The following is a 25,021-nucleotide window of genomic DNA, read 5'->3' on the forward strand; positions in this document are numbered from 1 at the left end:
CCGCCGAAACCGGCAAATCGGGTTTTCCCGCAGAAACCGTCAAATCGGGTTTTCCCGCAGAAACCGTAAAATCTAGTTTTTCCGCCAAAACCGCAAAATCGAGTTTTCCCGCCAAAACCACAAAAACGAGTTTTTCCGCCGAAACCGGCAAATCGAGTTTTTCCGCCGAAACCGGCAAATCGAGTTTTCCCGCCGAAAACTACAAAATCGTGTTTTCCCGCCGAAACAGCAAAAACGAGTTTTCCGCCGAAACCGACAAATCAGGTTTTCCCGCCAAAACTGCAAAATCGAGTTTTTCCGCTGAAACCGCAAAATCGAGTTTTTCCGCCAAAACTAAAACCGCAATATCGAGTTTTCCCTACAAAACCGGCAAATCGAGTTTTCCCGCCAAAACCGTGAAATTGAGTTTTACGGGTTTTCCAAAAAAACTTAATTTAATTTTACGTTTTCACGGGAAAATTTGATTTTGAGGTTTTGGCGAAAAACTCGATTTTAATTTTTTGGCGGGAAAACTCGATTTCGAAGTTTTGACGAAAAACTCGATTTTGCGTTTTTGGAAGGAAAACTCGATTTTGTTGTTTTAGTTGAAAACTCGATTTTGCGGTTTCGACGGAAAATTTCGTTGTTCAGTTTTTGGCGAGAAAACTCTACTTTAAGTTTTTTTTGATGAAAAACATTATTAAATATTGTATAATAGTTGTGTGAATCAAAATAAAAGGGTTAGAATTTAAACTCTGGTCCTATTAGGGCCAACCCTATTTAAACCCTGTTTAAAAAATGAGGGTTAGGGTTACAAATGGGTTTGCAGGGTTAGGGCTAACCCTGTCACGTTGAGCCCATATTAACATCCCTATGTATTTATGATGCTTGCGATTTATAACCAGGCTGTTACTATATTGCGAACAAGTAGTTAAGTACCTAACACTTCTGAACTTCTTCCTCTGTACCATTCTTGCTTAATTACTCTGGCCTTATTATCTCAGAGCAGATGGTCATTCTTGATGAAGTTCATTTATGCATATTATGCATAGTGTTTGCTTGGAAAAGTCTGATTTGTTTTTGTATATATAAAACTTAAATTTAGGGTAATGGAAAGGGATGAATGCCTTCCTGCTCTTATTGCATTTCACGTTTTACTATGTTCTCCATTAGCGAGACTGAGAGGGAGTTGTTTAAGTATGATTTTTCTTGGAATGTTTGCATGAAGCACTAAAGCCGTCTTTGGAATGTTTGAATATGATTTTTTCTGTAGATATAAAAGAAAATAGTACAAACAAAACAAGTTGTTGGTTCATTCTACTTTTGCTTATTTTTGTGCACATGTCTTCCTGCAGCAGCATAAAATTGCAAATACATGATTTCTCATTCATGTAAGATGACATGACCAGAATTGATAGGATACTATGTGTTAACAGAATTATCAATGTTCAAGCAAAGATGCTATGCAATCAGATTTTTGGTTTTAGATTTTTGGGGTTTAAAAAATACCTGCAAAAGAACTTAAGTTTCTTAATGTTTCTATAGAAACCCTGATCAATGTTCAAATTAAATATTCATATATAAAATAATGTAAGAGAATGAATAAAACTAGATAACTTCAAATTAAACAAATAAATCAACAATTCTACACCATCAAAATAAAAACAGAATAAAACTTCAAATAAACAATCTTATTAATCGTAAAGAAAAAAATTAGTTAATTGTAATGAAAATGAAACTGAATAAAGAATAACGATCAATAAAATAATGATTCATACTCTTATAGAACAAAACATTTTAAAAAAACAAATATTAAAAAAAAATCAAAAATTTTTTATTCTAACTATCTAAATTATTTTTAAATTATCATACCGCCCGTAGGACGGACCCCGATCCCTAGTATAAGATGTGAATAAATTTAAAATAAATAATGTTACAGTGTTGTTGTAGTGAGATATATTTTAAACCATAGAGAGTAGAAACAAGAAATGTCGTTGTCATAGTGGTTGAGACTTAGAGTAGTCATTGAGTTGTCCATGGTTCAAATCCCCAATTCATTAGATTTTGACAAAATATTTTTTTTAATAATTATTATTTTTAATCGTAATAGACAGCTCAGCGACACGTAAGCTTCCGTTAATGACATGTCATCATTTATTAACGTTTAACTAAGGTAGAATTGGTCAATGCATGATTTAACCTAATTTTATTAGTTCGCATATGAAATCTATATATATAAAGTAGACATTTTCCCTTATTCTGACAACTGGCAGGGGGGTTAGCTGCCACGTGTCCTCTTTTATTTTTTCATAAAAATTAACATGTTTGTTATATTAAAAAATTACCGATGGAACTTGAATAATGCAAAAACTCAGAAAATTAGAATAAATAAACAAATAACAAAAGAAAGCAAAATTTTCGAGTCTGATAGAATTTCTGAGAATTTTAGTTATCTAATCGTTCTCGCACAAAGAATCTTTATATGAAATTTGATAATTATTTTATTGGTCAGTAAAATTCAAGATGGATAAAGAAATAAATAAAATAATATAAATAATTTTAAATATTTAATTTATCAACAACTAAAAATAATATTAACTTTCACTATTTATTATTTTTTACTATTTTCTATTTTTTAATTTACAAATTAAATATTTATTTCACTATTAAAAATCATAAAATAACTAAACTAAGAAGAAGAAACTAGAGCACAACATATGGTCTAAACCTAAAACCTCCACAACCACAAAAAAAGGTAAAATTTCATAATAATATTAACTCAATAAAAGTCCAAAACTGAAAAGAGATTAAGAATGAAGACTAAATTACTTCATCTTACTACAGAGTGTTTTAGCTAAAATAATCAGAAGTCAGAAAAAAGAAAAAAGATAAAATCTGAAACAAAGCAATCCTCCGAACACAAATGTGTGTGATAGAGTATCAACGCAAAGAACCAAAAAAAGCAAGTCAGAAGAAAAATAATGACTAAAATGCCAAAGTCAGCACGAAGTAGGAAGGCACATGCCTAAAGCCCCAAAAGCCCAGCCACCAGCTAAGAGGTAAGAAGCAAGCAAGACGCCCATGCCAGCGAAGAACCACAAAACTCTAGATAAAAAGGACCAAATCTCCATGAGATTAACTCCGTACGCCTATACCAAGGGAAACATGGAAAGAAAAGAAACAACCTGAGAGAGCGAGAATGTAAGCCAACCACCGAGAAACAAGAGCTCAAGTTTGATACCATAAACAACCTTCCAAACCCACCGAGCATACACGGAGGAAAACACTATCCAAACCTAGAGTGGCAAACATGGCATAAATGAGAGCTACTAGAGATGCGAGCAGCAATGAAAACTGCAATGAGATGAGAGAACAGCGAGGGAATGGAGAACAAAATGAAATTAGCAAACCGTAGAGCCGTACTCAAGCTATGAAAGATATAAAAGAAGTTAGATCACGAAAAAAACAAAACTTTAAAACCAAGACGAGCAGGGACCATCGACGTCAAGCCAAGGACAAGGAAAAAACATCAACGACGCCTAAACTCTGACCCAACCCAAGAAGATGCAGTCTCCAACATCAGCCAAAATTTAAGGAAGAAGTGGAGCAATCAATATTGACCGAAACAACCTACAATGCAGTGAGAAATAACCGCACAACTTGGAACTCATAGACCCAACCTACAACAAATATGAAATAATCTCACAGGACAAGACGGACAATAAGAACTCTACTCCAAAAGATAACAATCATTCCTGGGAGAAGCACCGGTGAGGTAAACGAAATACAAAGATGGTGATAGGTAAGGTCAAAATATAGAGATATGGCAAAAAACATCTCAAAAAAATAATGTTCAAAATTTAGAAAATACAATAAAATATAATTTTGACTCTGAAATCGTTAGTCTTAGAATCAACAAATATATAAATGAAAAGTTATTGAACTTAAATATGTTTTATATGAGAGGCTCACGTCACCACTAACAAATACTATTATATACACGACAACACATTATTGAAAAAACAAACACAAAATATATTAACATATCACTTACTACTACATAATACAGTAAAAATACAAATAATACTTTTAACAAATAAAGACAGCTTCATAATTATATCATCCAGAAAACTCATACTTATTAACAATAAAACAATATTCCGCGCGAAGCGCGGACACCCCCTAGTTCAAAATAAATCTATGTTGATGTATGTTTTAGCACATGTCATCAGTGTATGTACTGATCGGGACCGCGACCCTCTGTTGATGTATGAATTGGCCGATTTCCCTGTGTGAGGTCCCTCTCTTTTAACTCATCTTCTCTTTGTATCTCTTATACCTCATACTGATTACTTTTGATATGGCTAATACAAGGGTTTTTTTTCTCCGATTTTAAAAGGGGTCATTGATTATACAGAAAGAAATCCAAACTAAAACGTTGGAGATAATGAGGTTGCTTGAGAATGATGATCACATTCGGTTGATTGGATTGAAGGAAAAAACATCTTTCTATCTTCAAATCGGAATTCGGTTAGAGCCAGCCATTGTTGCTTCTTTGTGCTACTGATAAGATCGAATTCTGCTCATGAAACATGTGTTTCTGTTTCTTATTACGGAAAATCTTCAGGACAAACTTGGGATGAGTTAGCTTAGTTTCATATCTTCGCTCTATATTAAAATGTATGTGCAAGTATCTAACTTTGTATTTGCTTATGTTATTGAATATCAGACTCATGTAAGCGATAGTAACAATTGTATTTTTTTTTAACCTTTGTTGTGTAGATGGAAAGTTGCAACGCTGGAGATGCAGATGAATTTAAATCAGGGGAAGCTAAAATCAGAAAACAGAAACATGATTTTTCAAAGCTTGCTTTTGGAAAGAGTTGTGAGGTACCTTCTCTTGAAGCCAAATTTGTGTGGTATGAATTCAAACGCAGAGTGGATCGAAACTCATAAATGCATCATAGGAGAACAGTAGGAAGAGATTCAATCAACTAAGGTAAGCAAGCTACACAAGCTTACTTCATTTTTCTTGCCTGCTCTTTTCCTTTGTTGATTAGCGATTGAAGTCCACTCTTTTCAAGCATAAGGGTCATGTCACTATCCTTGCCCGCTGTTTTATCTGTGATCTGGCTATAAAAGTTTGAGCTTATGTTTCCCTATTTGTGTGGGTTTTAACAGAAACTTGAGAAGCCCCAAGAACATAAGCTCATGGAGAAGCCATTTCAGCGGGAACTGGTGAAAATTCTATCTCCATAGCTTGAAACAAGTGAAAGATTAGTAGTCACGTTAAAAATGATATTGATTATGTTTGACCCTGTCAAAGATTGTATTTTTGCAAGACATGTTAAGAATTATATATGGGCCAGTTTTTACATGAGAAGTGCGTATGGGAGGATAAAGAAGATGAATGATATGGCTGGTAATGCTTACCTTCGGTTCGGATGAAGAAAGTAGGTTCAGAACTTACTTCAAGTTTATGCACAGATCTTATTCATGCTTACTCTGTTAGAGTGTTGAAGCTAAGATGCAAAATAAGAAGAACGAGTTCTGAAAATACAAGATGAACAGCCATCTTATAAAAAGACAAGAATCTTACTGTTTTCTAAGTCATTGATCTATACTTCAAATCATTATTGAATGATATACATATGTAAGTGCATGTAGATATGACCATATATGCAAATATATTAATATACACAAAAGTATTATGAAAAAGCAGAGTGAAGAAAGAAGTGAGATTTGATTAACTTCTCAATGGCTCTTATGCTAATTACAGCCCAAAGAAGCATTGCCTTCACATGACAACTTAGATGTTATGTACGTGACGAAGAACTTAGAGTATACATGCTATTACTAATCCTGAGTAATACTAATCCTGAGTAACTCTGTTTCACATAGATATTCTCTCTTAATTAATCACATGTTATAATCATAAGTAAGTATGTAGGAATCAAAAACATACATAAATCAAAAGAACTTTACCCAACAAGAACAACCAAAACTAGTTTTTTCTTCAACTTGAAACTTAGACTTCTGGTTCACACTTTCCTGTAAATACCAACCACCACAAAATTAAAACCATTTTCAACAAAAATCTAAAATTTACAAACAAAAAACATTAAAAAATGTTTGGATCTTTTTTAGTTGTATCAAAGAGTAGTGATAATAAAAAGTTACCTTTCAAGAAGAAAAGCACAAGAGGGCTGATGGGAACAAATAATGCAAAGGAGCAGAAGATTGCTAGGAAGCGGGTCAACACCAAGAGACAACAATTGACTAAGCAGTCAGTACCTCCGAGTTTCTGGCGTAAATACTTGAGCTCCGACCAGTCCTCCAATTATTCCAACTACTTTTAACATCTCTCTCAACATCAGTTGTCAACACAAAATACACATATTTTGTGGAAGCCGAGTTCAAGAGAGACCTCAGATGAAGTTGCAGCCAGAGGTGTAGAGTTCATTAACTAGTGAGTAGTGAGTTTCATGGATACCAAAATACATGTTTGCTCCTTTTTAGTTACTAATTATTTTCTCATTGACTTCCTTCATAGTGGCTTGAGCTCTTTTGGGGAGAATTGTGTCGACGACGTAAAGAAAGAGTTGTCTATACAGTAAGAGACCTTACCGCAGAAACCTGAAGAAATGCATTAATTGTTTACTAATCAAGCTATGTAACATTTTAATGTAACCTAAAAAGACACTGAACTGGAAATAGTGGCAAAATATATAAAAACTAACAAACATCCAAATGCAAATCTGAACAAACAAAAATTGTTTACAAAAATAAATAAATTTATTTCAAATATATATATATATATATATATATATATATATATATAACTTAAATAAAAAATAAGCATTTGAGGAAGTAATGCTTATATGTCATCAAGATAAAATTGCTCATAAAAATAGTTGACGTGTCGTTTCGAGCATTGCTCACCATATGAATTCTCACAAAACACATTAAATAACATCTTTTATATCATTAATTACGATAAATCACATAAATTAAATAGTCTCTAATTTTCCTTAACCATAAAATTTTCCTTACAAAACCATAAAACAGTTTCTCTACACTGTCATATTTATATATGACAGCAACATGACCAATTGATAAAAGGTTATGTCAAATTTATTAATTTCCTATGCAACATATTTAAAAATTAAACCATATATTTTATAACTGCGTACCTTTATTTCTATATTCTAGGATCCATAACTGTCATGTTTACAAGAGTGTACAAATAAACAATTGATATACGTTTGATTCAAATCTGCATAATAACTACATCACTTTTTTGAAAACATCTACACGTTTTGTTACAGACGATATATGTTATAACCACAAATAATACTTTACTTATACATTATACATTAGTTAATCCAGTGAACTAATATCTACCTTTATTCTTACTATTATGACTACTAATATTTAAAATCTAAGTTTATGTTTTATATTTACTAACCCTGCCCTTTTAATAAAATAGATAATATATTAGTATAATATTATTTACCTTTGAAATAGTTAATATAAAAAGTATTTTTTTATTTACCAAATACAATTAGAATTTTATTTCATTTTCATGAAATGCAAATTATTTGACTAATTTATCTAGAAATTAGAATTTCGCCTTTAAATAAACAAATTATAATTATCATGAAATTTAAAAAATAAAAGATCATTAGATTTATCTAGGTTTTTTCGGGTTGGGCTTTTAACCGGATTTTATGGAGTTTTTAAATAGAAATTTTATAATTTAATCCAAAATCTGAGCTGGATTATCTGCAGATCACTCGATTTACCATTTTTATCGTCGATTTAGATCAAATATGAAAATATCGCGAAAATATCTAAAATTATATTATAAATTAAATTTAGAAAAATTTAGATAAATACAATAAATTAATATTTTTGAGTATATAGGTCGGATTGAATCGGATCCAGGACCCATACTTACGGGTAGATTCAACATTGGTTTTCCGAGTATGAATATTATTAATTATATTAATAATTCAAAATGCTAAAAATGCAAAATATAATGATTTTATTAAAACCTAATTACATATTTCATCATCAAAATTATTCCTGTTAAAATGTCAAAAATATTATAATCTGCACAATTATAATACTTTCTTTGTAACATTTAAATGTAAATAATAATAAAAAATATAAATTTATATCAAATAAATTTGATTGTTTTGGAAATAAATCCGCACTTTGAAAGCGCACTGGCATACAAGCATATGATTACAAAGAAACGGGCATACATGCATATGATTACAAAGAACATAGTGTACTCGGGTCAATTTCTTAAATTGCTATTATTTTATAAAATAGACTTTGATAAAGATTTATACACAAATATGATTACAAAGAAAAACATAAATATGAAATTAATTTTTAAGAAAAATAAAATAAAAAATATACCCGCCCTTTTGAGGGCGTGTCAGAATCTAGTATATACTATTAAAAGAGAATCATTCCCAAAAATCTACTGAGATAAAGTTGTTGCATCTATTCATTACCTAACTATTTTTTTGGTCTTACCTTATATTTCTCTAACTATATAAATACTTTACATAATTTAAATGAAGTCATTTATCCCTCATAATCTATTATATAATTTCTCTAACAATAAATCCCCATAAATATAGGACACATGACTCAAACATGTTTAACCATGTTTAACATGATAAGATCCTTACTACATATATAGTTCCATTAATACTATCAAATATTCAATGGTTTAGCTATGTTTAATATATGTTCTAATGGAGAATCATTTGTTGTATAACGATTTTTACATCTTTACGTGAATTGGAAGCTAAAAGCCTTAATGTCAACTATTGAACTATTAAACATTGATTTAATTAATTATATGCAATCAATTATTAAGCTTTGATATTACATTCTTATATATGAACTAAATGATTAATCTTATCATAAAAAATTTCGATAAAAAAATCCTATCATAAAAAAATCAAATGGGTCTAAACGGGTTGGAGATTTGAAAGGAATTAGTCAAAAAATACTGGTTTAAATAGGACATGTTTAATTGCTTTATAAATTCTAATAATGCATATCATACATTTTTATTGAATTTTCACAAATCCAAAATATCTTGCGCTTTAATTATCGGATAATTTAAGTTATTTGAAAAAAAAACTATAAGATAATTCGAATAATTTTGAATATTTTGAATAAAAAATATTCGGGTAGTTCATTTTTTGAGTACTTTGGTTTATAAATAACATTTTAGGATATTTGGTTATTTAGAAATTAAATATAATTAATATTTGTAGGTATTGTACTTTAAAAATTTAAGTACTCTTTTGTTTCTCGGTTCGGTTTCTGTTTTTTCGGTTCCCAAGATATAGGATATACTCGGTTATTTATGAAATTCAGCTTTGGATTTTTTTTTCAGTTTGGTACGGTTCAGTTCATCCGGTAAATGTGTCCAAATCTATACATTATCTTATATAGAAATTCATATAGAAGAATTTATTTAATTTTGAAAATAAACCTGTGCTTTGATCAAAATCTAGTATTTAGTTAAAAGAATATGCATGCATGTGTGGTTTGGTGAGACATTTATAGTAATCTTTGGATAAATAATACACATGCATGTGTATAATCTTTGTTTTTTTATTGAAACTTAGGCTACATGTGTATAATGTTTTGTAAATAATATGTATCTTTTGGTAAATAATATGTACTAGATTTTGATCCGCGCGGAAATAGTTTTGAACAAAATATAATTTGAAAATTAATATATTTTAACTTTTTATATGTAAAGTTTAAATTTTTAAATTTTATTGTATTTCATGACCATATAATTATATTATTTGTATTTATATTAAATATGAAAATTATATTACTTAGTTTTGTTTTTAAATTATTTTAACATGTTTGTTATAAATATTTAATAAAACCTTTGTAATTGGTTTGATTAATTGTGTAATATATACTTATTTGATAAATTTAAAATTATAAAAAAAATTATGTCAATTTATTGACTCTAATAATTTATTTGTATAAAACTTATTCGATGCCAACTTAAACAAAACATAATCTCACATTAATAACTATATGATCTTAAGAAAAAACAATGTAATAAAATAATCTAATAAGAAATCTTTATTAAGTTCAAATGAATGTATTTTTTATTTATGAAAATATAAATAAAATAATCCATTAATTTTACATTAAATGAAATTATTTTTGAGTAACCAAACCTGAGAAAATAATTATACTTATTTTTTGAATTTGTTTCATAAATGAATTGAGTGTTTTAGCCAAATCATTGAAAAAGAGATAAATAAAAATTTATTAAAATGTATGACCAAATATTTTATATTTTTTGGATATAAAATTAATTATTGTGTTGTTTGAAAACACATTTAGTAGTAGTATAAGGGAGAGAGTATTAATTAATTTGGGTGGGTTTAACTATATAGTAGAAATGTATATTTAATAAACATGTCGATTAGGGCCGAAGTCCGCAGCCCGAGCCCGCCTAGCCCTAAAAATTACCGTGTTTGGACTTAGTTTTATAAGCCCAAAAAAAAATTGGACCTTTCGGGCTAAACCCATTTGGGCTTTGGGTATTTTGGGCCTAAGCCCATTTGGGTTAGGGCCGGTCCGAACCCCCGAAATTTTATACTTTAGCTTAAATATTATCATTCTTGAATCAAAACCATTTTTAGTATTGACATATTATTTTAATATTTTTATCCAAAACTCTAATAAAACACATATAAAAGTTGTTAATGCACTTTATTGTTTGATCATTACAAGTGTCACATTTTAAGTTTTGCAAATGTACATTCTTCTTTTATGTACGACATGTTTTTTATTTCCAAATACAAATTTATTTTATATTTATTTTTGATTATTTAAATCTTATTAAATTTGGCTTGTTTATAATATGTTTTTAAAGCATACGAAAAAGTAAAATATTTTTGATAAAGAAGAAAAGTTTAAACTTACTTTATATTTTAAAACAAAAAAAAATGAAACTTTTTTAATGAAAATTCACATATTAAAACGATGGAAGTGACAATGACAAATTATATTTCGAAAAACCCCAAAAAGGCTCGAAAAGTCCTATAGCCCTACAAGGGCCAGACCGGGCATTGAATTCTAGGCCCAAAATATTTCCGGGCCGGGCTCAAATGTCAACGGGCTTAACAGGGTTGAGCCGAGCCGGGCCAACCCGAATTGACACCCCTAATATTTAATTTAAAAACTTACAAAAAAAAGTTGGGTCGATTATGTTTTAATAAAAGTGATGTATGTGTATTATGGTGTGGGTATATGAGACTCAAGGCTGCTCACCACATATAATCCGAATTGACACCCCTAATATTTAATTTAAAAACTTACAAAAAACGTTGGGTGCACGAGTGAATTGCAATATGTGGATTATATATATTACATGAATTGTAAATTGTTCAGAACATCACTAAACCGGATTATATATATTACATGAATTGCATACAATTTTAAAACCATTCGGTTTAGCATATATTAGTTCTGAATAAACAAATTTCGAAATTTATACTAATTTAGTATTTTCAAACAGAAAATCTTTCTTGCGATTTAGTTGGACATATCATTAAAACAAGATATCAACTGAATCGTAAATATTCCTAAAATCATTGACTATCTTACTAACATTAACATAACAAATACCTAAATTAAAGCTATCACATTAATAACAAAAATATATAGACTTGCTAATCACAGTTTACTAGGATAGACACATTGCAACACTTTTAGTATATTCCTAACTTTAAAATACTTATCATTACGTGATACAAAATTGTACCATAAGGATCTTTACTAAATATTCCTAACATTTAGTATATTCCTATTCTACAACTTGCAAATCAATCTTTCAAATAATTTAGTTAAGATTTTACTACCGTCAATATCTCGCCTAAAGAACTATATATACTCTTCATACTACATCGAGGACTGCATTCCCATTCAGATCAGAGACAAAAAAAAAACAATGTCGACCAATGCAAGTTTCAGAGTTCTCAAAAACGTGAAACCATTTAAAACTAACTAGGGGTCTCAAGTCAAATTGCTTCCTGACAACAAAACACCTCATTCAGAGGAGGAGAGACTCTTCAATTGGTTTTTGCCGATGAATATGTAAGTTTTAAAAAAACAATCAAATATTTTCTTTCACGTTCAGTTGATCTAAAACTAATACCAAAGACATATTTTATAGGGTGATAAAATCCATGCTTCATGCAAAAGGAATCACATGTACAATGTTCAATGAAAACTACCAATTGGGCAATGCCGTGTGATTGAAAACTTTTCCATTACCAGTTATGAATAATTCAATCAAATTAAAAGCAAAAAAATATATATATTTATATTCTACATTATGTGATTCTGTGTTATAAGGTTTAAACTTCAGCAGTAATTTACTAACCTTGTGTTGTTCGATATGCTATGTTGTCTTCTTGAAAGTGCACGTTAAGTATCAAACAGACTTGTATGACCTGCACGCCATGTATAGAGTTTACATAAATCAGAAATAAGAACTTTGTTGAATATTTTCCTTTTATCAATCAGCTTTATAATTCATAGCATCGAAGTCTAACAAGAGTTCTTGCTCTAAAAGTGAAAAAATAACACAAAAGTACTCAACCAAAAATAAATTCTCGGACTTATCTAGACATATACACGTGATCTACAACCAATTTTAGAAACAAACCATGTCATAAAATAAATATCTGTCATTGGAAACGTAAAATAAATGCAATATAAGCCAAACAACCAAACAAACTTCACTAAGCTATAGATAATACATATATCATCTTAATTGACCTATTCAAACAACTCTTATCTTCAAAGAAGATTATCTTTATAAGTTTATTCAAGTGTTAAGACAAGCAGACTAAAATAATATCAACCAACCGTAGCTTAGATACTCAAACGGATATTCAAAAGAAGAAAATATAGTACTTAGCTTTTTCTTAGACTTTCATGTGGGCTTGATACTCATTACAGTTATGGATTCTCTCTTATCTCTGTCTCGATCACAATTTTATCTGACCACTCTGTCCATTACATCGCAGATCTTTGGAAAGGATCACAGATCTTCAAACAGTCTTAATTTTGATGTCTTCAATGTCTACTTTTTCCTTCTATGGTTCCAGTTCTTACATCTGCAAGAAACCCAATATGAGACCCATAAGATGATTCGTTGATGTCAAACAGAGGATATAGTTGGTTCAGCTTTTACAACGGAAATTCAAGAAAATTAGTACCTTGATTCTATAGATTTCACGATTATTGCATCCTGGTCCATTTGAACAGGATTGAAAGAAATTCTGTGGAATTCGGCGAAGAAATTCTGTGGAACATCTGATCCCTAGACTCCTTTGTTTAGATCGCTAGGTGAGTTTTTTTATGGTTGTTTCTGTTTTTTTTTCTGCGTAAAGTAGTTAAATACCTAATTGGGCTTTGTTATCTTTTTTGTGTGCAACCGGGCTTTTGTTATCTATATTATTAAAAGGGTATGTCGATTAAATTTTTTATTTATATATCTATCAAAAAAATATATTTCTAAATATGCTATTATATATTGAACCAACTGATTTTAATATATTCTGATGCTTCGACTATAAATTATTAAATTACATAAATAAAAAAAAAATATTATTTATTTATACAGAATATTAAAAAAAATTAAAGTCGAGCTTTTTTCGTATACATATAATCTACCAACTATATTTGATCTATAATACAAAAAAATAATTGTAGTACTTTCGCGCAAACTTATTCATTGAAAAAATAAATAAAAATTCTTTTCTAAAGCAAATTAATAAATAAAAAACATATTAATATTTTTTATAATTGGTTTTATATACAAATAAACACAAACAAATTCTACGATGGGCAAACATTTATTTCGACGATGTGGATATAATAAGAAATAACTAATGTTATTTATTATTTTAATTTTTTAATCAGCATAGACTACATTATTAGCAAGATCACGTTTATACAAATTTAAAACAAAAAGATAAACAAAAATAGATATCAAACAATACAAACCGAAAAGAAACACCCGCGCGGGCGCGCGGGTCAAAGTCTAGTACTCTTTACTATACTAACCCATAGTTAAAGAACCTAGTTGAAACCTAACTAACCCTAGAACCGGTTTAGTTGTCTCTTGCCGATCGTGAAAGAATCAGGTGAATCGAATTCAAATCTGAAACATCTTTGAGGAGGAACTCGGATTTGCATTTCTAAAACTTTGTGTCTTGTTCCTTATCTGCCTGTCCAAACTGGTGAAGATTGAGTCAACCGGCTTGAAGTTGTTGGTGTGAAGTCTAGAGTTTCTCTCAGTCCAAATCCAGTAGGTCATAGCTTGCCAAGCTAGAAGAGTGACCCTAGTATGAGTAGAAGAAGACGGGAGGGACAATAGCTGAGCCGTCATTTCTTCCCAGGTTCTCTTTGGCTGTACTCCTAGTCTCGTTGTTATTAATCTCCACAGTTCATAACTATAGTCACACTCCTGAAACAGATGGTTCCGAGACGCACCGTGATTGTTGCAAAGCAGGCAAAGATGATCGGTTTGAATTCCCCAGCTCAATAACCGATCCCTTGGTGGAAGCCTATTCTGAGCCACCAGCCAGACATGGAAGCTCTGCCTTGGGATCCCTCTCTTGATCCAGACCAACGGAGCCCAACCCACTTGCGCTGCATCGCCACTCAGGTATGTATACACTTCTCCCGTAGAGAACTCCAACCCAACATTCCCATTTATTTCCCATTCATAGTGATCATCTTCCTCATTTAACTCTACCGTAGTTAGAAAACTTTGTAATTGAAGTTGTTGTTCTGATCTTGTAGGAGGAAGTCGCCAATTCCCATTCCTACAGATAGAGGCCACCGTTGCTCTGATCGGGATTCCCAAACGAGACAGAGAGCTATTGAGAAAGACATCTAGACTGCCAAACGGAGTCCAGTTGTCAGACCAAAATCTTGTCTAGAGACCATTCTGAACTCTCATTTTTATCAGGGGGAAGACAATGTGCCGCATCTTGATGAGTTTATTTGCCAGCCACGAGAAGGATGGGCTTGGCTTCATTGTCCAGTAGTTACAGAGCGAACCTTTGAGCACTACTTCTTTGAACCAGGCCACCCAAACAGAGACACTCCTGAAGAAAATTAACCAGATCAACCTCAGACAGCATGCCCTATTCCACACTTGTAGGTTCTTTACCCCTAACCCTCCTTGGCTTTTAGTCCTAACCACTACGTCCCACGCCACTCTGGCTGAGTTCCTGCTGTCAACATCCCCTTTCCAAAGAAAAACACATCGAATTTATCTTATCCACACAAGCCTTTGGAAGTATAAAAAACGAGCACCAGAATATGGTAATACCCGTGATCACCGTTTTTATTAGCAACAGTCTCCCTGCAAAGGAAAGTGATTTAACTGACAATGAGGAGAACCGTGCCTTTATTTGCTGCAGGAGTGGCTCACAGTTTGCAAGATTCATTTTCCTTGAGTTAAGCGGCACGCCTAGGTATCTTACAGGAAGGGTACCCATCTGCATTCCCGTACTCGCTTGTATTGTTTGAAGCTCCTCTTCTGGCAATCCTGATGCAAAAAAAACTAGTTTTTTCCATGCTCACTTTCAGTCCAGATCGTAGCTCAAAGTCTCGGAGAACCGCTAGCACCTGCTGTACCGATCCAAGGGAACCGTCTATAAAGATCAGCAAATCATCTGCAAAGGAGAGGTGAGTCAGCTTTGTGGATTTGCACTGGGCATGGTACTTGAGTTTGTTTTCCGCTGCTGCTTTGTTTAGGAGGTGGGAGAGATAGTTCATCGCGATTACAAACAGGTAAGGTGACAAAGCATCCCCTTGCCTCAATCCTCTTTTACCTTGGAAATAGCCGTTTACTGTGCCGTTATAACCTACCATAAAGCTCGTAGTGCAGATACACGCCTTTAGCCAAGCCAGAAGCTAATGAGGGAGATCAAGGGCATGAAGAGCTGCGAACAGAAACTCCCAAGATAGGGTGTCAAAAGCCTTCGCTATATCAACTTTAATGGTAATCTTCTTGGGACCCTTATTCTTGTGGTAACCGTTTATCAACTCACTGGCCAGTATTGTGTTTTCCAATAATAAACGATTCTTTACAAACGCGGTTTGACTTGGCAATATCAGATCAGGCAAACAAAGCTTCAGACGTTTAACCAGCATACGAGAGATTGCTTTGTAGACGGTATTGGGACAAGAAATAGGTCGGAACTGAGATATTTTTGTAGCACCAGGGAATTTAGGAACCAGTGACAAAATCGTAGCATTGAGGGAAGTCGGGAGGAAAGCACTAGTGAAGAAATGAGAGATAGATTTCACCACTTTATCACCACTGACACTCCACAAAGCTTTGAAAAACCCTGAGGTAAGTCCATCAGGCCCTGGGGCCTTATTTTGGTTTAGTTTGAATATGGTCCTTTTGATCTCTTCAGGAGTGGGCAGTTCGATCATCTTATGTGCTATCTGATCAGGGCAGCGATAGGCGCAGGTCTCTGTGAACCAACTAGTGGGTGAGAAAAGCTGGGGCAAGCAGTATGTGGAGGGGCCAAGGACAGACTGGAAGTGAGAAACAGCATGTACACTCATTGCAAGAGGGTCAGTTATCCAGTCACCAGCATTTGTCATGAAGCATCTGATGGCGTTATAGTTTGCTCAAACTTGACACATGCGATGAAAGAAGGTGGTGTTCAGGTCCCCTTCAGTAAGCCAATTGATCTATGACTTCTGCCGAAAGAAACTCTCTTCAATGTCACGCAAGAATAGCCATTTTTGATGCAAGTCCCTCTCTGCCTGGAAAGTAGCTGGGGTCGGATTTGCAAGCGCTTGAACCTGCACATGTTGCAGCAAATTGTAAGTTTCAGAAACTCTCTCTTGAATTTTCGAAAAATTCTCTCTATTTAGTTGTTTCAAGTCACTCTTTATCATTTTCAGTTTCCAACAGAGATGGCCAAGACTTTGACTCGCACTTCCAGCACGCAACCAGCCCTCATAAACCACCTGAGCGAAACTTGGGTGTTTAGTAAGGTAATTTTGGAATTTATATGGTTTGGTTCCAGCTTTAGGGAGTTGATAGGCTAGGTCTAGGACGCATGGGGAGTGGTCTGAGATGAGGGGGGGGAAGGAATGTGGCTAGGCAGTGGGGAAAAGCTGAGATGATGTTGCTATTGACAAGTAGTCTATCAAGCTTTTTGGCTATAGGATTTTCTGGCTGATTATTCTGGCTATAGTCTATCAAGGTAACTGTTCTTTTGGTAAGCTAAAGTCTTTGTAAAAGTCTTTGAGTCAATAAGTCTTTGTAAGAAGTCAAAAAGTATAGGCTAAATGGAGAAAGATCTAGAGTGTTCTGTTCTCTGTATAAATATGTAATGGCCAGTGTTATGTAATGTAAGAAAGTAAGAAATCAGTTCTCTACTTCATCTTTCTCTACTACTGTCTCACTCATAAGTTCTACTCTTAAGTAACTAAACCTCAAAGGCATAGGTTAATAAAATAAGTAATTTATTTTGTTGTTCTAGAATTAGATGATTTTTAAACCGAACTGGTGAATATATACTAGACATGCCTTTATATTTCGACTATGCACTTATATTTTATAACAGCTTGATATATTAGATTTGAACACTAACATGTGAATAGAGTTTGCCGGTGATTTTCTTCAAAATTTTGATTCTTAGATATGTATCTAGAGTGGAACTAATTCTTACAGATGTGCATCTTTTTAAATTCACTCTTATGTAATTCACCGAATTCACAGAAGAAGTTAAAAAGGAACAAAACTCGTATCAGTGAAACATAAACAAGAACGAAAGTACAATTCTATAGAAGTAAAAAATGAAATTATTTATGGAGAGTCAATAGTATATAAATTGAGAGCAGAAAACCTAATTCCCTTTTGTCATTTTACAACTGATGTTGCCTATCTAACTTTTGTGATTTGTGTCGGCCGTAAAACTTAATTGTTTTTGTGCACATAAAGTTTTATAAATAAATAAAATTAATTGTAATACGTTTACTCTTCAACAACGATGATACATTTAAGAGACCAACATTTGTATTCGTCATTTACAATCTATAAATATTGTAGTGTTACAAAATGTTAAAATCATTTAATGAACAAACATTAGTATAAAAAATTCGCTCCGCGCATACACGTAGGTTATCATCTAAGTATAAAGTTATGGCTCACTCCAATCCTATATTAAACTAGTGGCGTAGCCCCCGCGCAAGCGCGGGGCCGGGTACATTGTTATGGTGTTAAGTAGTTTTGTGTACGGGATATTGTCGGGTGCGTAAATGGTTAATGCGTTGTGTAGTTTGGTGTAGGGGATGTTGTTGTTTGCTTTTCAAACATTTGTATTTTTGGCTTAACTTAGTGGTGATGAACGAGACATTGGATGTTACACAATTTCAGTAGATTGATATAAGAATGAGTGTTGAATTCATATATGTTGATATTTTTTCTATCTTTTTGTTATGAATTTATTTATGATTAGTATTATTAGCATTTTCATTTTCAAAAGATTGTGCCATGGGTTTGGTAGGGTGAAATGAGTTAGTTGTTAGTATATTTCTGTTAAATTGTGTAAGGGAAATAATATAAATTTTGGTATTAAGAATTATGCAATTTATAGTGGATTTTTTCCGTATACATGACCCAGAAAGGATATGTGTTAATCTGTTTTTTTCTGAAGGGAGAATATTTTAGTTTAATATTGTCTGATAACCTTTTTTTACTAATAGCATATCAGATTGACTCATAAACTACTTACCTGACACTCTGTGCAATTTATATTTGTATGAAGCGATTGATCAATGGAAAAAAATAAGAAATTCTCATATTTGTTAAATTTTTTTGTCTTTCTTTTTAAATTTATCTAATTATATAGTTATATAACTATCTATTCTATGAATTACTGGATTCGTGGAAGAAATTGTGTTGGCTTATTAAAAATTTAAATGGTTTAACATAAAATATGAACTGTGTAGCTTAATATTTCAATATAATGAATATATAATTGTGGGTTTTATAATATTTGGTATTGATGTGTGGTGGGCTTTGAGTGTAATTTCGGTCTGATACTGGAAAAACCGCAAATTTTTATTTAATCTACAGTTGCATGTGAATTCTTGCTTGGTTAGCTTTTTAATCAGTGTGTGAGCATAAGCGTAGATGAAACTGTTGACATCAGCTAATCATTTTTAGGGAATATATTTTTTTTTGTAGTATAGAATAAATATTGTTTTTTGACCAAAAAAAAAGAATAAATATTGTTTCATAATTTGTTTTAAAAGGTTTTACTGGGCCATGATAAAATTGAATTGGAAAGTTGAAAAAAAAAGTATGGAAATAAGTAAACAAAAAAGAAGAAAAAGGAATTGTTTTCTGCCGACACTATTGATCAAGTTGAAACCGGATTAAAATTAAAATAGAAAAACGTTTTTTCCTCAAAATATCCGGCCTTCAATCTGTCGTGGGTAACAAAATCAGGCTTTCAATCTCGCGAGACATGAGTGGAGACTCGTAAGAACAGCAACGATCGTGCGGATCAGACGAAGCAGAGAGCGAGGATTCCTGCACTGAAAGAGACATCGAAGTGTTGAAATCAGAGATATACAATTTCTAGGTTTTAATTGTATTTGTGATTGATTAGAGAGTTGCTTACATTACCTTCCTCTGACGTCGGGGTAGTCACTCAGCTTCGGTGGTTTCTTCGGCGTCATCTGTTAGCTCTGCGAGGTTACAAGGTTTGAATATGCGTATTTGATTGTTTTGTTCTGTGTCTTATTGAATTACAAATTCTGTAATGTGTGTTGTAAAACATGTCGGTGGTGGGATTGTTGTGTTTTGAGTTGTAAATCTATGGTTGATATCTAGGTATCCAATGTTGATCAGTATTTAAGTGCATTTCTCATATACATATTTTCTTAGCTTCTTGTCGTGTTTTTGATTTGGGTGGTCACACAAATGTTTTGCTTTCCATAACCCGTAAGGCAAATGTTACAATCTGGACGTCTGTTTAAATTATCCTTTTGGTGAAAGTTTGTGATTTTATGAAAGAGTTTCCTGAGTATAAAGATTTGGTTGTCACAGTTTCCTGAGTATAAAGATTTTTTCCTCTCTGTTCCGCCTTAGTTTCACTGAAACGGTTATCAAACTATGTTTTAGTGTGCTTGACATTTCAATAGTGTATGCCTGGAATGTGGAAACTCCTAGGTTTTTTTTGGTTAACAACATCTTTAATTTCTCTTTTGGTTTTAGTTTGACGGTGAGAAGAAAGAATATGACTTCCTCTAAGCCGGAGTCTACAGCATTCCATTTCCAGCAGGTGACTTATATTTTTTTAAATTTAAAAGTGATTTGTCAAAGCTTTAGTTTAGAGAGTTATGATTCGGTTGAGCTTTTGTGGTTTGAGCTGGACATCCTAGGTCTATGAGTTCTATTAAAGTTTAAAACTACATGAAATTTGTTGCACTCTTAGCTGAAGATAGTAGATGACATACCGGTAGATTGAGGCAATCCGTTGTAGGCTTCTCTGTAGACTATGTTAGATATCGTTCTACTCTCTTCCCCATCTCTGCTCATGTCTAAAATTTTTGAGGCCCTTTGGTTGATGCAGCCTCATTCCACAACGACAAGCAGACAGATACATTCCTGCCGTGGAAACAATTAGAATACAGTTTCAACTAATCATAAAATCAAAACCAAACCGTGAAAGAATGAACTTTAAGCAGTAGGTTGGGTCATGTTACACGCTGAAAACTAATTCCAAAACATTTTAATTATCAAGGAACATGCAACACAACGTTGTTTCAACTAATCATAGGAGCAAAACCAAACCGTGAACAAATGAACTTTAAGCAGTAGGTTGGAGTCATGTTACACGCAAAAAACTAATTTCACAACAGTTTAAATATCAACCAACATGCAACACAACGTTCAATAATAATAAAAAGTTTGGAAGGAAGTCAAGCATAACGTACCGTTCGATTAAGAAGCGGACCACCACCCTGCTCGTGGCTGCATTGTTCTTGAGGTCGGATCCCTGCATGGACTGTATTTAACCCACCACATCTGCGATTCGGAAACTACTTTAGCGATGGAGTACAATGATAGAATTAAAATTGCAATGAGAAAAAAAAAACGCACCTGGAAGCTCAAGGTTGGTGTTTGCAAGCACTTGAAGGTGATCGTAATGCCTCACCATGAACATGTCGAACTTGATCACAGGAGCATCCGTTTGGAGCGTTGAAGCAATGAAACGGATCAAGAACTGATGTTCTGTGATCTTGTACATGTGAGCCACACGCGCAACTTCAAAACGGTCCAATCTGACAATAGAACCGGTTTTCAAATCGTTCCGGTAGTGGCTGGCTCGGTTAGCGGGTATGAACCCGTGAATAACAGAATCCTGCAAGAAATTAAAATAAGACCATTAGTAGCCGATAAAATAAATCTCATAGACAAAACTAAAGAAACATGAAGAACCGTTTTCATATCATAACAAAGGGGAAGATCTGTTATAGCTTAAGACTAAAAACAAAAGAAATAGGTTAGAAATAATTCTCACCAATTCATCGAGGAGGAGAATCGTTATGCCCATAAACTCTCCATTCTTGTTGATGTTACGGGAATCCCAAAAGCGGATTAGGCGAGCAACAACGGACTGAGCGGCTCTTCCGAGGCGAAGAGATTCGAACGTGGAGTAGGCGACGGCGGCGTTAGCGACTGGAGCTGCTGATGAGGCCATTTTCGGAATAGAGTTTAGAGACTCAATGATCGTAAAAAGTGGAGAAGAAACGTTTGAGGAAAAATGATAGCTTACCTCGAGCAACTCTATATAAGGAGAAATCAGGAAGCGTTAGATGAAGAGAATGCGTTTCGTTCGTCAGAGGACGCGCTTAGCAGAGCCATTAAGGGCAGGTTACAGAAATTAGACGCCGGAAGAGGAATCGTCCCGGACTTTCGGCTCGAAGAAGTCGACGGCTAGGTTTTTTTCTTAAATCAATCGACGCCTCCCCTAATGCGTTAACCTAGAAGAACCTCACCCAATATCTATGGGCCAAATACCAAATAAGCCCAACAGTCTTTAAGGCTTCGACCAACACACAGTTTTGTTAAAAAAAAACAACACTCTTTAAGCCTTTCAAACACACGGTTTTATTTAAAAAAAAAACGTAAATAGAGGTGAGACCCACACGGTTGACACGTGGATAGTCTTAGGAGAGAGCAAAAAATGATCTATTATAATATAGATTTTGAACCCTAGATATCCATTAGTAAGTCATTCTACTTGCGAAAGCGCATGAGAATCTGTCCAATCCACGGACCTAATATAGGAAGATCATATGACTAATAGTTTCAAATCTGCAATGATCCATCTTGTGCTACTCAACTCTTGGTATCTAATATATGGGCTATAAAGGCCCATCTTACCAAGGCCCAAGTAACACAATTTCGTTATAAGCATTCATTCATTCAATTGCTTTCAAAGCAAGAGAAAAAAAAAAGTTCTTCAATTTCTTCTCGAATCTCCGGGCTCCGAGCTTCATAGAAAATTAGGGTTTCTGAGCGTTTTCGTTCCGAGTGGAAGATATGGTAACCGCTTCACCAACCCTCCTCTCATCATTTGTGTCTAGTTGTGTTATCAATTATTCTCTAAATCACGAGTCTTCTTCATTTGATAAATGATTCGCCAGTTGCATATACTATCGACATATATAGTTTGTTTTAATTGATTTGATTTATACTGTCGATTGTTCAATATCAGTTTTAGGGTGTCCGTGATGTTACATATTGGTTTTGTTTGATTTGTATATGTCGTTCTTACATGAGAGTGTGTTTTGAAACACAAACTTTGATCTGTTGTTGAAGGCAACTCTTGAAGATTCTTTCCTCGCAGACCTTGACGACTTATCTGACAATGAAGCAGAACTGGTGAGCCTTTAAAATTATTGATTTAGTATTGTCTTCCATTACTACTTTACTCGTAATATTAACTTTGAGGAGCTATGGTCTAAATTCAGGATGAGTCTGATGGTGATGATGCAAAAAAGGATGAAGAAGATATTGACATGGACATGGCTGACTTAGAAACCCTTAACTACGATGATCTCGATTCCGTTTCTAAGCTCCAGAAATCTCAGAGATATCTAGACATTATGCATGTTAGTTTAAAAGATTTAAGTTCTTTATCTGCTTTAATACTTCTTTGACTACTTGTTACTTTGTTAGATAAGAATTTTGATCTGATTTTATGTATTTCAGAAAGTGGAAGAGGCTCTTGGAAAGGAATCTGATGGAACGGAGAAAGGAATTGTGCTAGAAGACGATCCTGAATACAAGCTAATCGTGGATTGCAACCAGCTCTCAGTTGACATTGAGAACGAGATTGCCATCGTCCACAACTTCATCCGTGACAAGTACAGACTCAAGTTTCAAGAGCTTGAATCTCTGGTAAACCACCCTATTGACTACGCCCGCGTTGTCAAAAAGATAGGCAATGAGACTGATTTAACACTCGTTGATCTTGAAGGCCTGCTTCCATCTGCTATTATCATGGTTGTTTCAGTCACTGCCTTGACCACCAAAGGGAGCCCACTGCCAGAGGATGTCCTGCAGAAGACTCTAGAGGCTTGTGATCGAGCTTTAGATCTTGATTCCGCAAGGAAGAAGGTTCTTGACTTTGTCGAAAGCAAGATGGGATCTATCGCTCCGAATCTCTCCGCTATTGTTGGGAGTGCTGTTGCGGCCAAGCTCATGGGGACTGCTGGAGGTTTGTCAGCACTTGCGAAAATGCCTGCCTGTAATGTTCAAGTTCTTGGTCACAAGAGGAAGAACCTTGCCGGGTTCTCTAGTGCAACGTCACAGTTACGTGTGGGGTATCTGGAGCAGACGGAGATTTTCCAAAGCACGCCTCCCGCGCTTAAGAGTCGCGCTGGCAGGATCTTGGCTGCAAAATCTACTTTGGCGGCGAGAGTTGATGCTACTAGAGGAGACCCGTCGGGAACGAATGGGAAAGCTTTGAGGGAAGAGATACGTAAGAAGATTGAGAAGTGGCAAGAACCTCCTCCCGCAAGGCAGCCTAAACCGCTTCCCGTTCCTGATTCCGAGCCTAAAAAAAGAAGAGGTGGTCGCCGTCTAAGAAAAATGAAAGAAAGGTATGCAGTGACAGACATGAGGAAGCTTGCCAACAGGATGGCCTTTGGTACACCCGAAGAGAGCTCTCTTGGTAAAAGACCACACACTTGTTAATATTATCACTTTTTGTAAGGCACTGAATCTAATACTTACTCTTCATGTTGATGATAATAGGTGATGGGTTAGGTGAAGGATATGGGATGCTTGGCCAGGCTGGGAGCAACAGGCTGCGTATATCCACTGTTCCCAGCAAGCTCAAGATTAATCCTACCATCGCCAAAAAGTAACTCTACCTCTATTTCTCCTGTTTGTTTTGTATTTTTAGTGATCTTCAATGTCCTGTTCTTCAGTGTATCTCTTTGTGATTTATGTTTATGAATGGTTTTTTCAGGCTGAAAGAAAGAAACTATGCAGGTGGTGCCACTACCTCTGGATTGACATCGAGTCTGGCTTTTACTCCTGTGCAGGTAAAACAAAACATTTCAATTCAGTTCTCTTCAAAGGTTTCTCAGCTTTCGTGCTGTATTGACTTTAGAAACTATTATTGTGCAGGGAATAGAGCTGTGCAATCCTCAACAGGCTTTAGGGTTAGGCAGTGGGACTCAAAGCACTTACTTTTCAGAGTCAGGGACCTTCTCTAAGCTCAAGAAGATATAAACTTGCGAGTGAGACACGGTGGTTTTTAACTGCTTTCTATTTCTCTTTTATGTTTTAAGGTTTCTCTACCGAATTACTTTTATGGCACCACCCGCATGAAACCTTGATGGTCCCTTGTACGAAAACTTAAGATTCTGAATATAAGTAAAGGTTTGTTTGATC

The 25,021-nt window shown here is 33.9% G+C and overlaps 1 protein-coding gene and 3 long non-coding RNA genes across 4 annotated transcripts; 3 read left to right on the forward strand and 1 right to left on the reverse strand.

Moving 5' to 3' along the window:
* Positions 1-3,765: 3,765 nt before the first annotated feature.
* Positions 3,766-5,513, forward strand: LOC111201950. Its single transcript, XR_002654890.2, has 3 exons — positions 3,766-4,659; positions 4,762-4,978; positions 5,161-5,513. It is a non-coding gene; the product is annotated as an uncharacterized LOC111201950 (long non-coding RNA).
* A 342-nt stretch (positions 5,514-5,855) lies between these two features.
* LOC111202340 lies at positions 5,856-22,282 on the reverse strand. Its single transcript, XR_002655311.2, has 11 exons — positions 21,888-22,282; positions 21,633-21,799; positions 21,212-21,473; positions 21,046-21,136; positions 20,566-20,716; positions 19,733-19,794; positions 13,275-19,641; positions 12,434-13,172; positions 6,407-6,615; positions 6,160-6,331; positions 5,856-6,030 (listed from the first exon to the last, which is right to left on the reverse strand). It is a non-coding gene; the product is annotated as an uncharacterized LOC111202340 (long non-coding RNA).
* LOC125580443 lies at positions 19,579-20,537 on the forward strand. The gene is made up of 2 exons (XR_007318154.1): positions 19,579-19,809; positions 20,324-20,537. It is a non-coding gene; the product is annotated as an uncharacterized LOC125580443 (long non-coding RNA).
* Positions 22,283-22,514: 232 nt separating the features above from the next.
* LOC106450067 (U4/U6 small nuclear ribonucleoprotein Prp31 homolog) lies at positions 22,515-25,021 on the forward strand. Its single transcript, XM_013891730.3, has 7 exons — positions 22,515-22,660; positions 22,937-22,999; positions 23,089-23,229; positions 23,330-24,293; positions 24,377-24,485; positions 24,594-24,669; positions 24,755-25,021. The coding sequence occupies exons 1-7, from the start codon at positions 22,658-22,660 to the stop codon at positions 24,857-24,859; spliced, it is 1,461 nt and encodes a 486-aa protein (XP_013747184.2). The 5' UTR covers positions 22,515-22,657; the 3' UTR covers positions 24,860-25,021.

The sequence above is a fragment of the Brassica napus genome, chromosome C1 (assembly GCF_020379485.1).
Source record: "Brassica napus cultivar Da-Ae chromosome C1, Da-Ae, whole genome shotgun sequence".
Lineage (NCBI taxonomy): Eukaryota > Viridiplantae > Streptophyta > Magnoliopsida > Brassicales > Brassicaceae > Brassica > Brassica napus.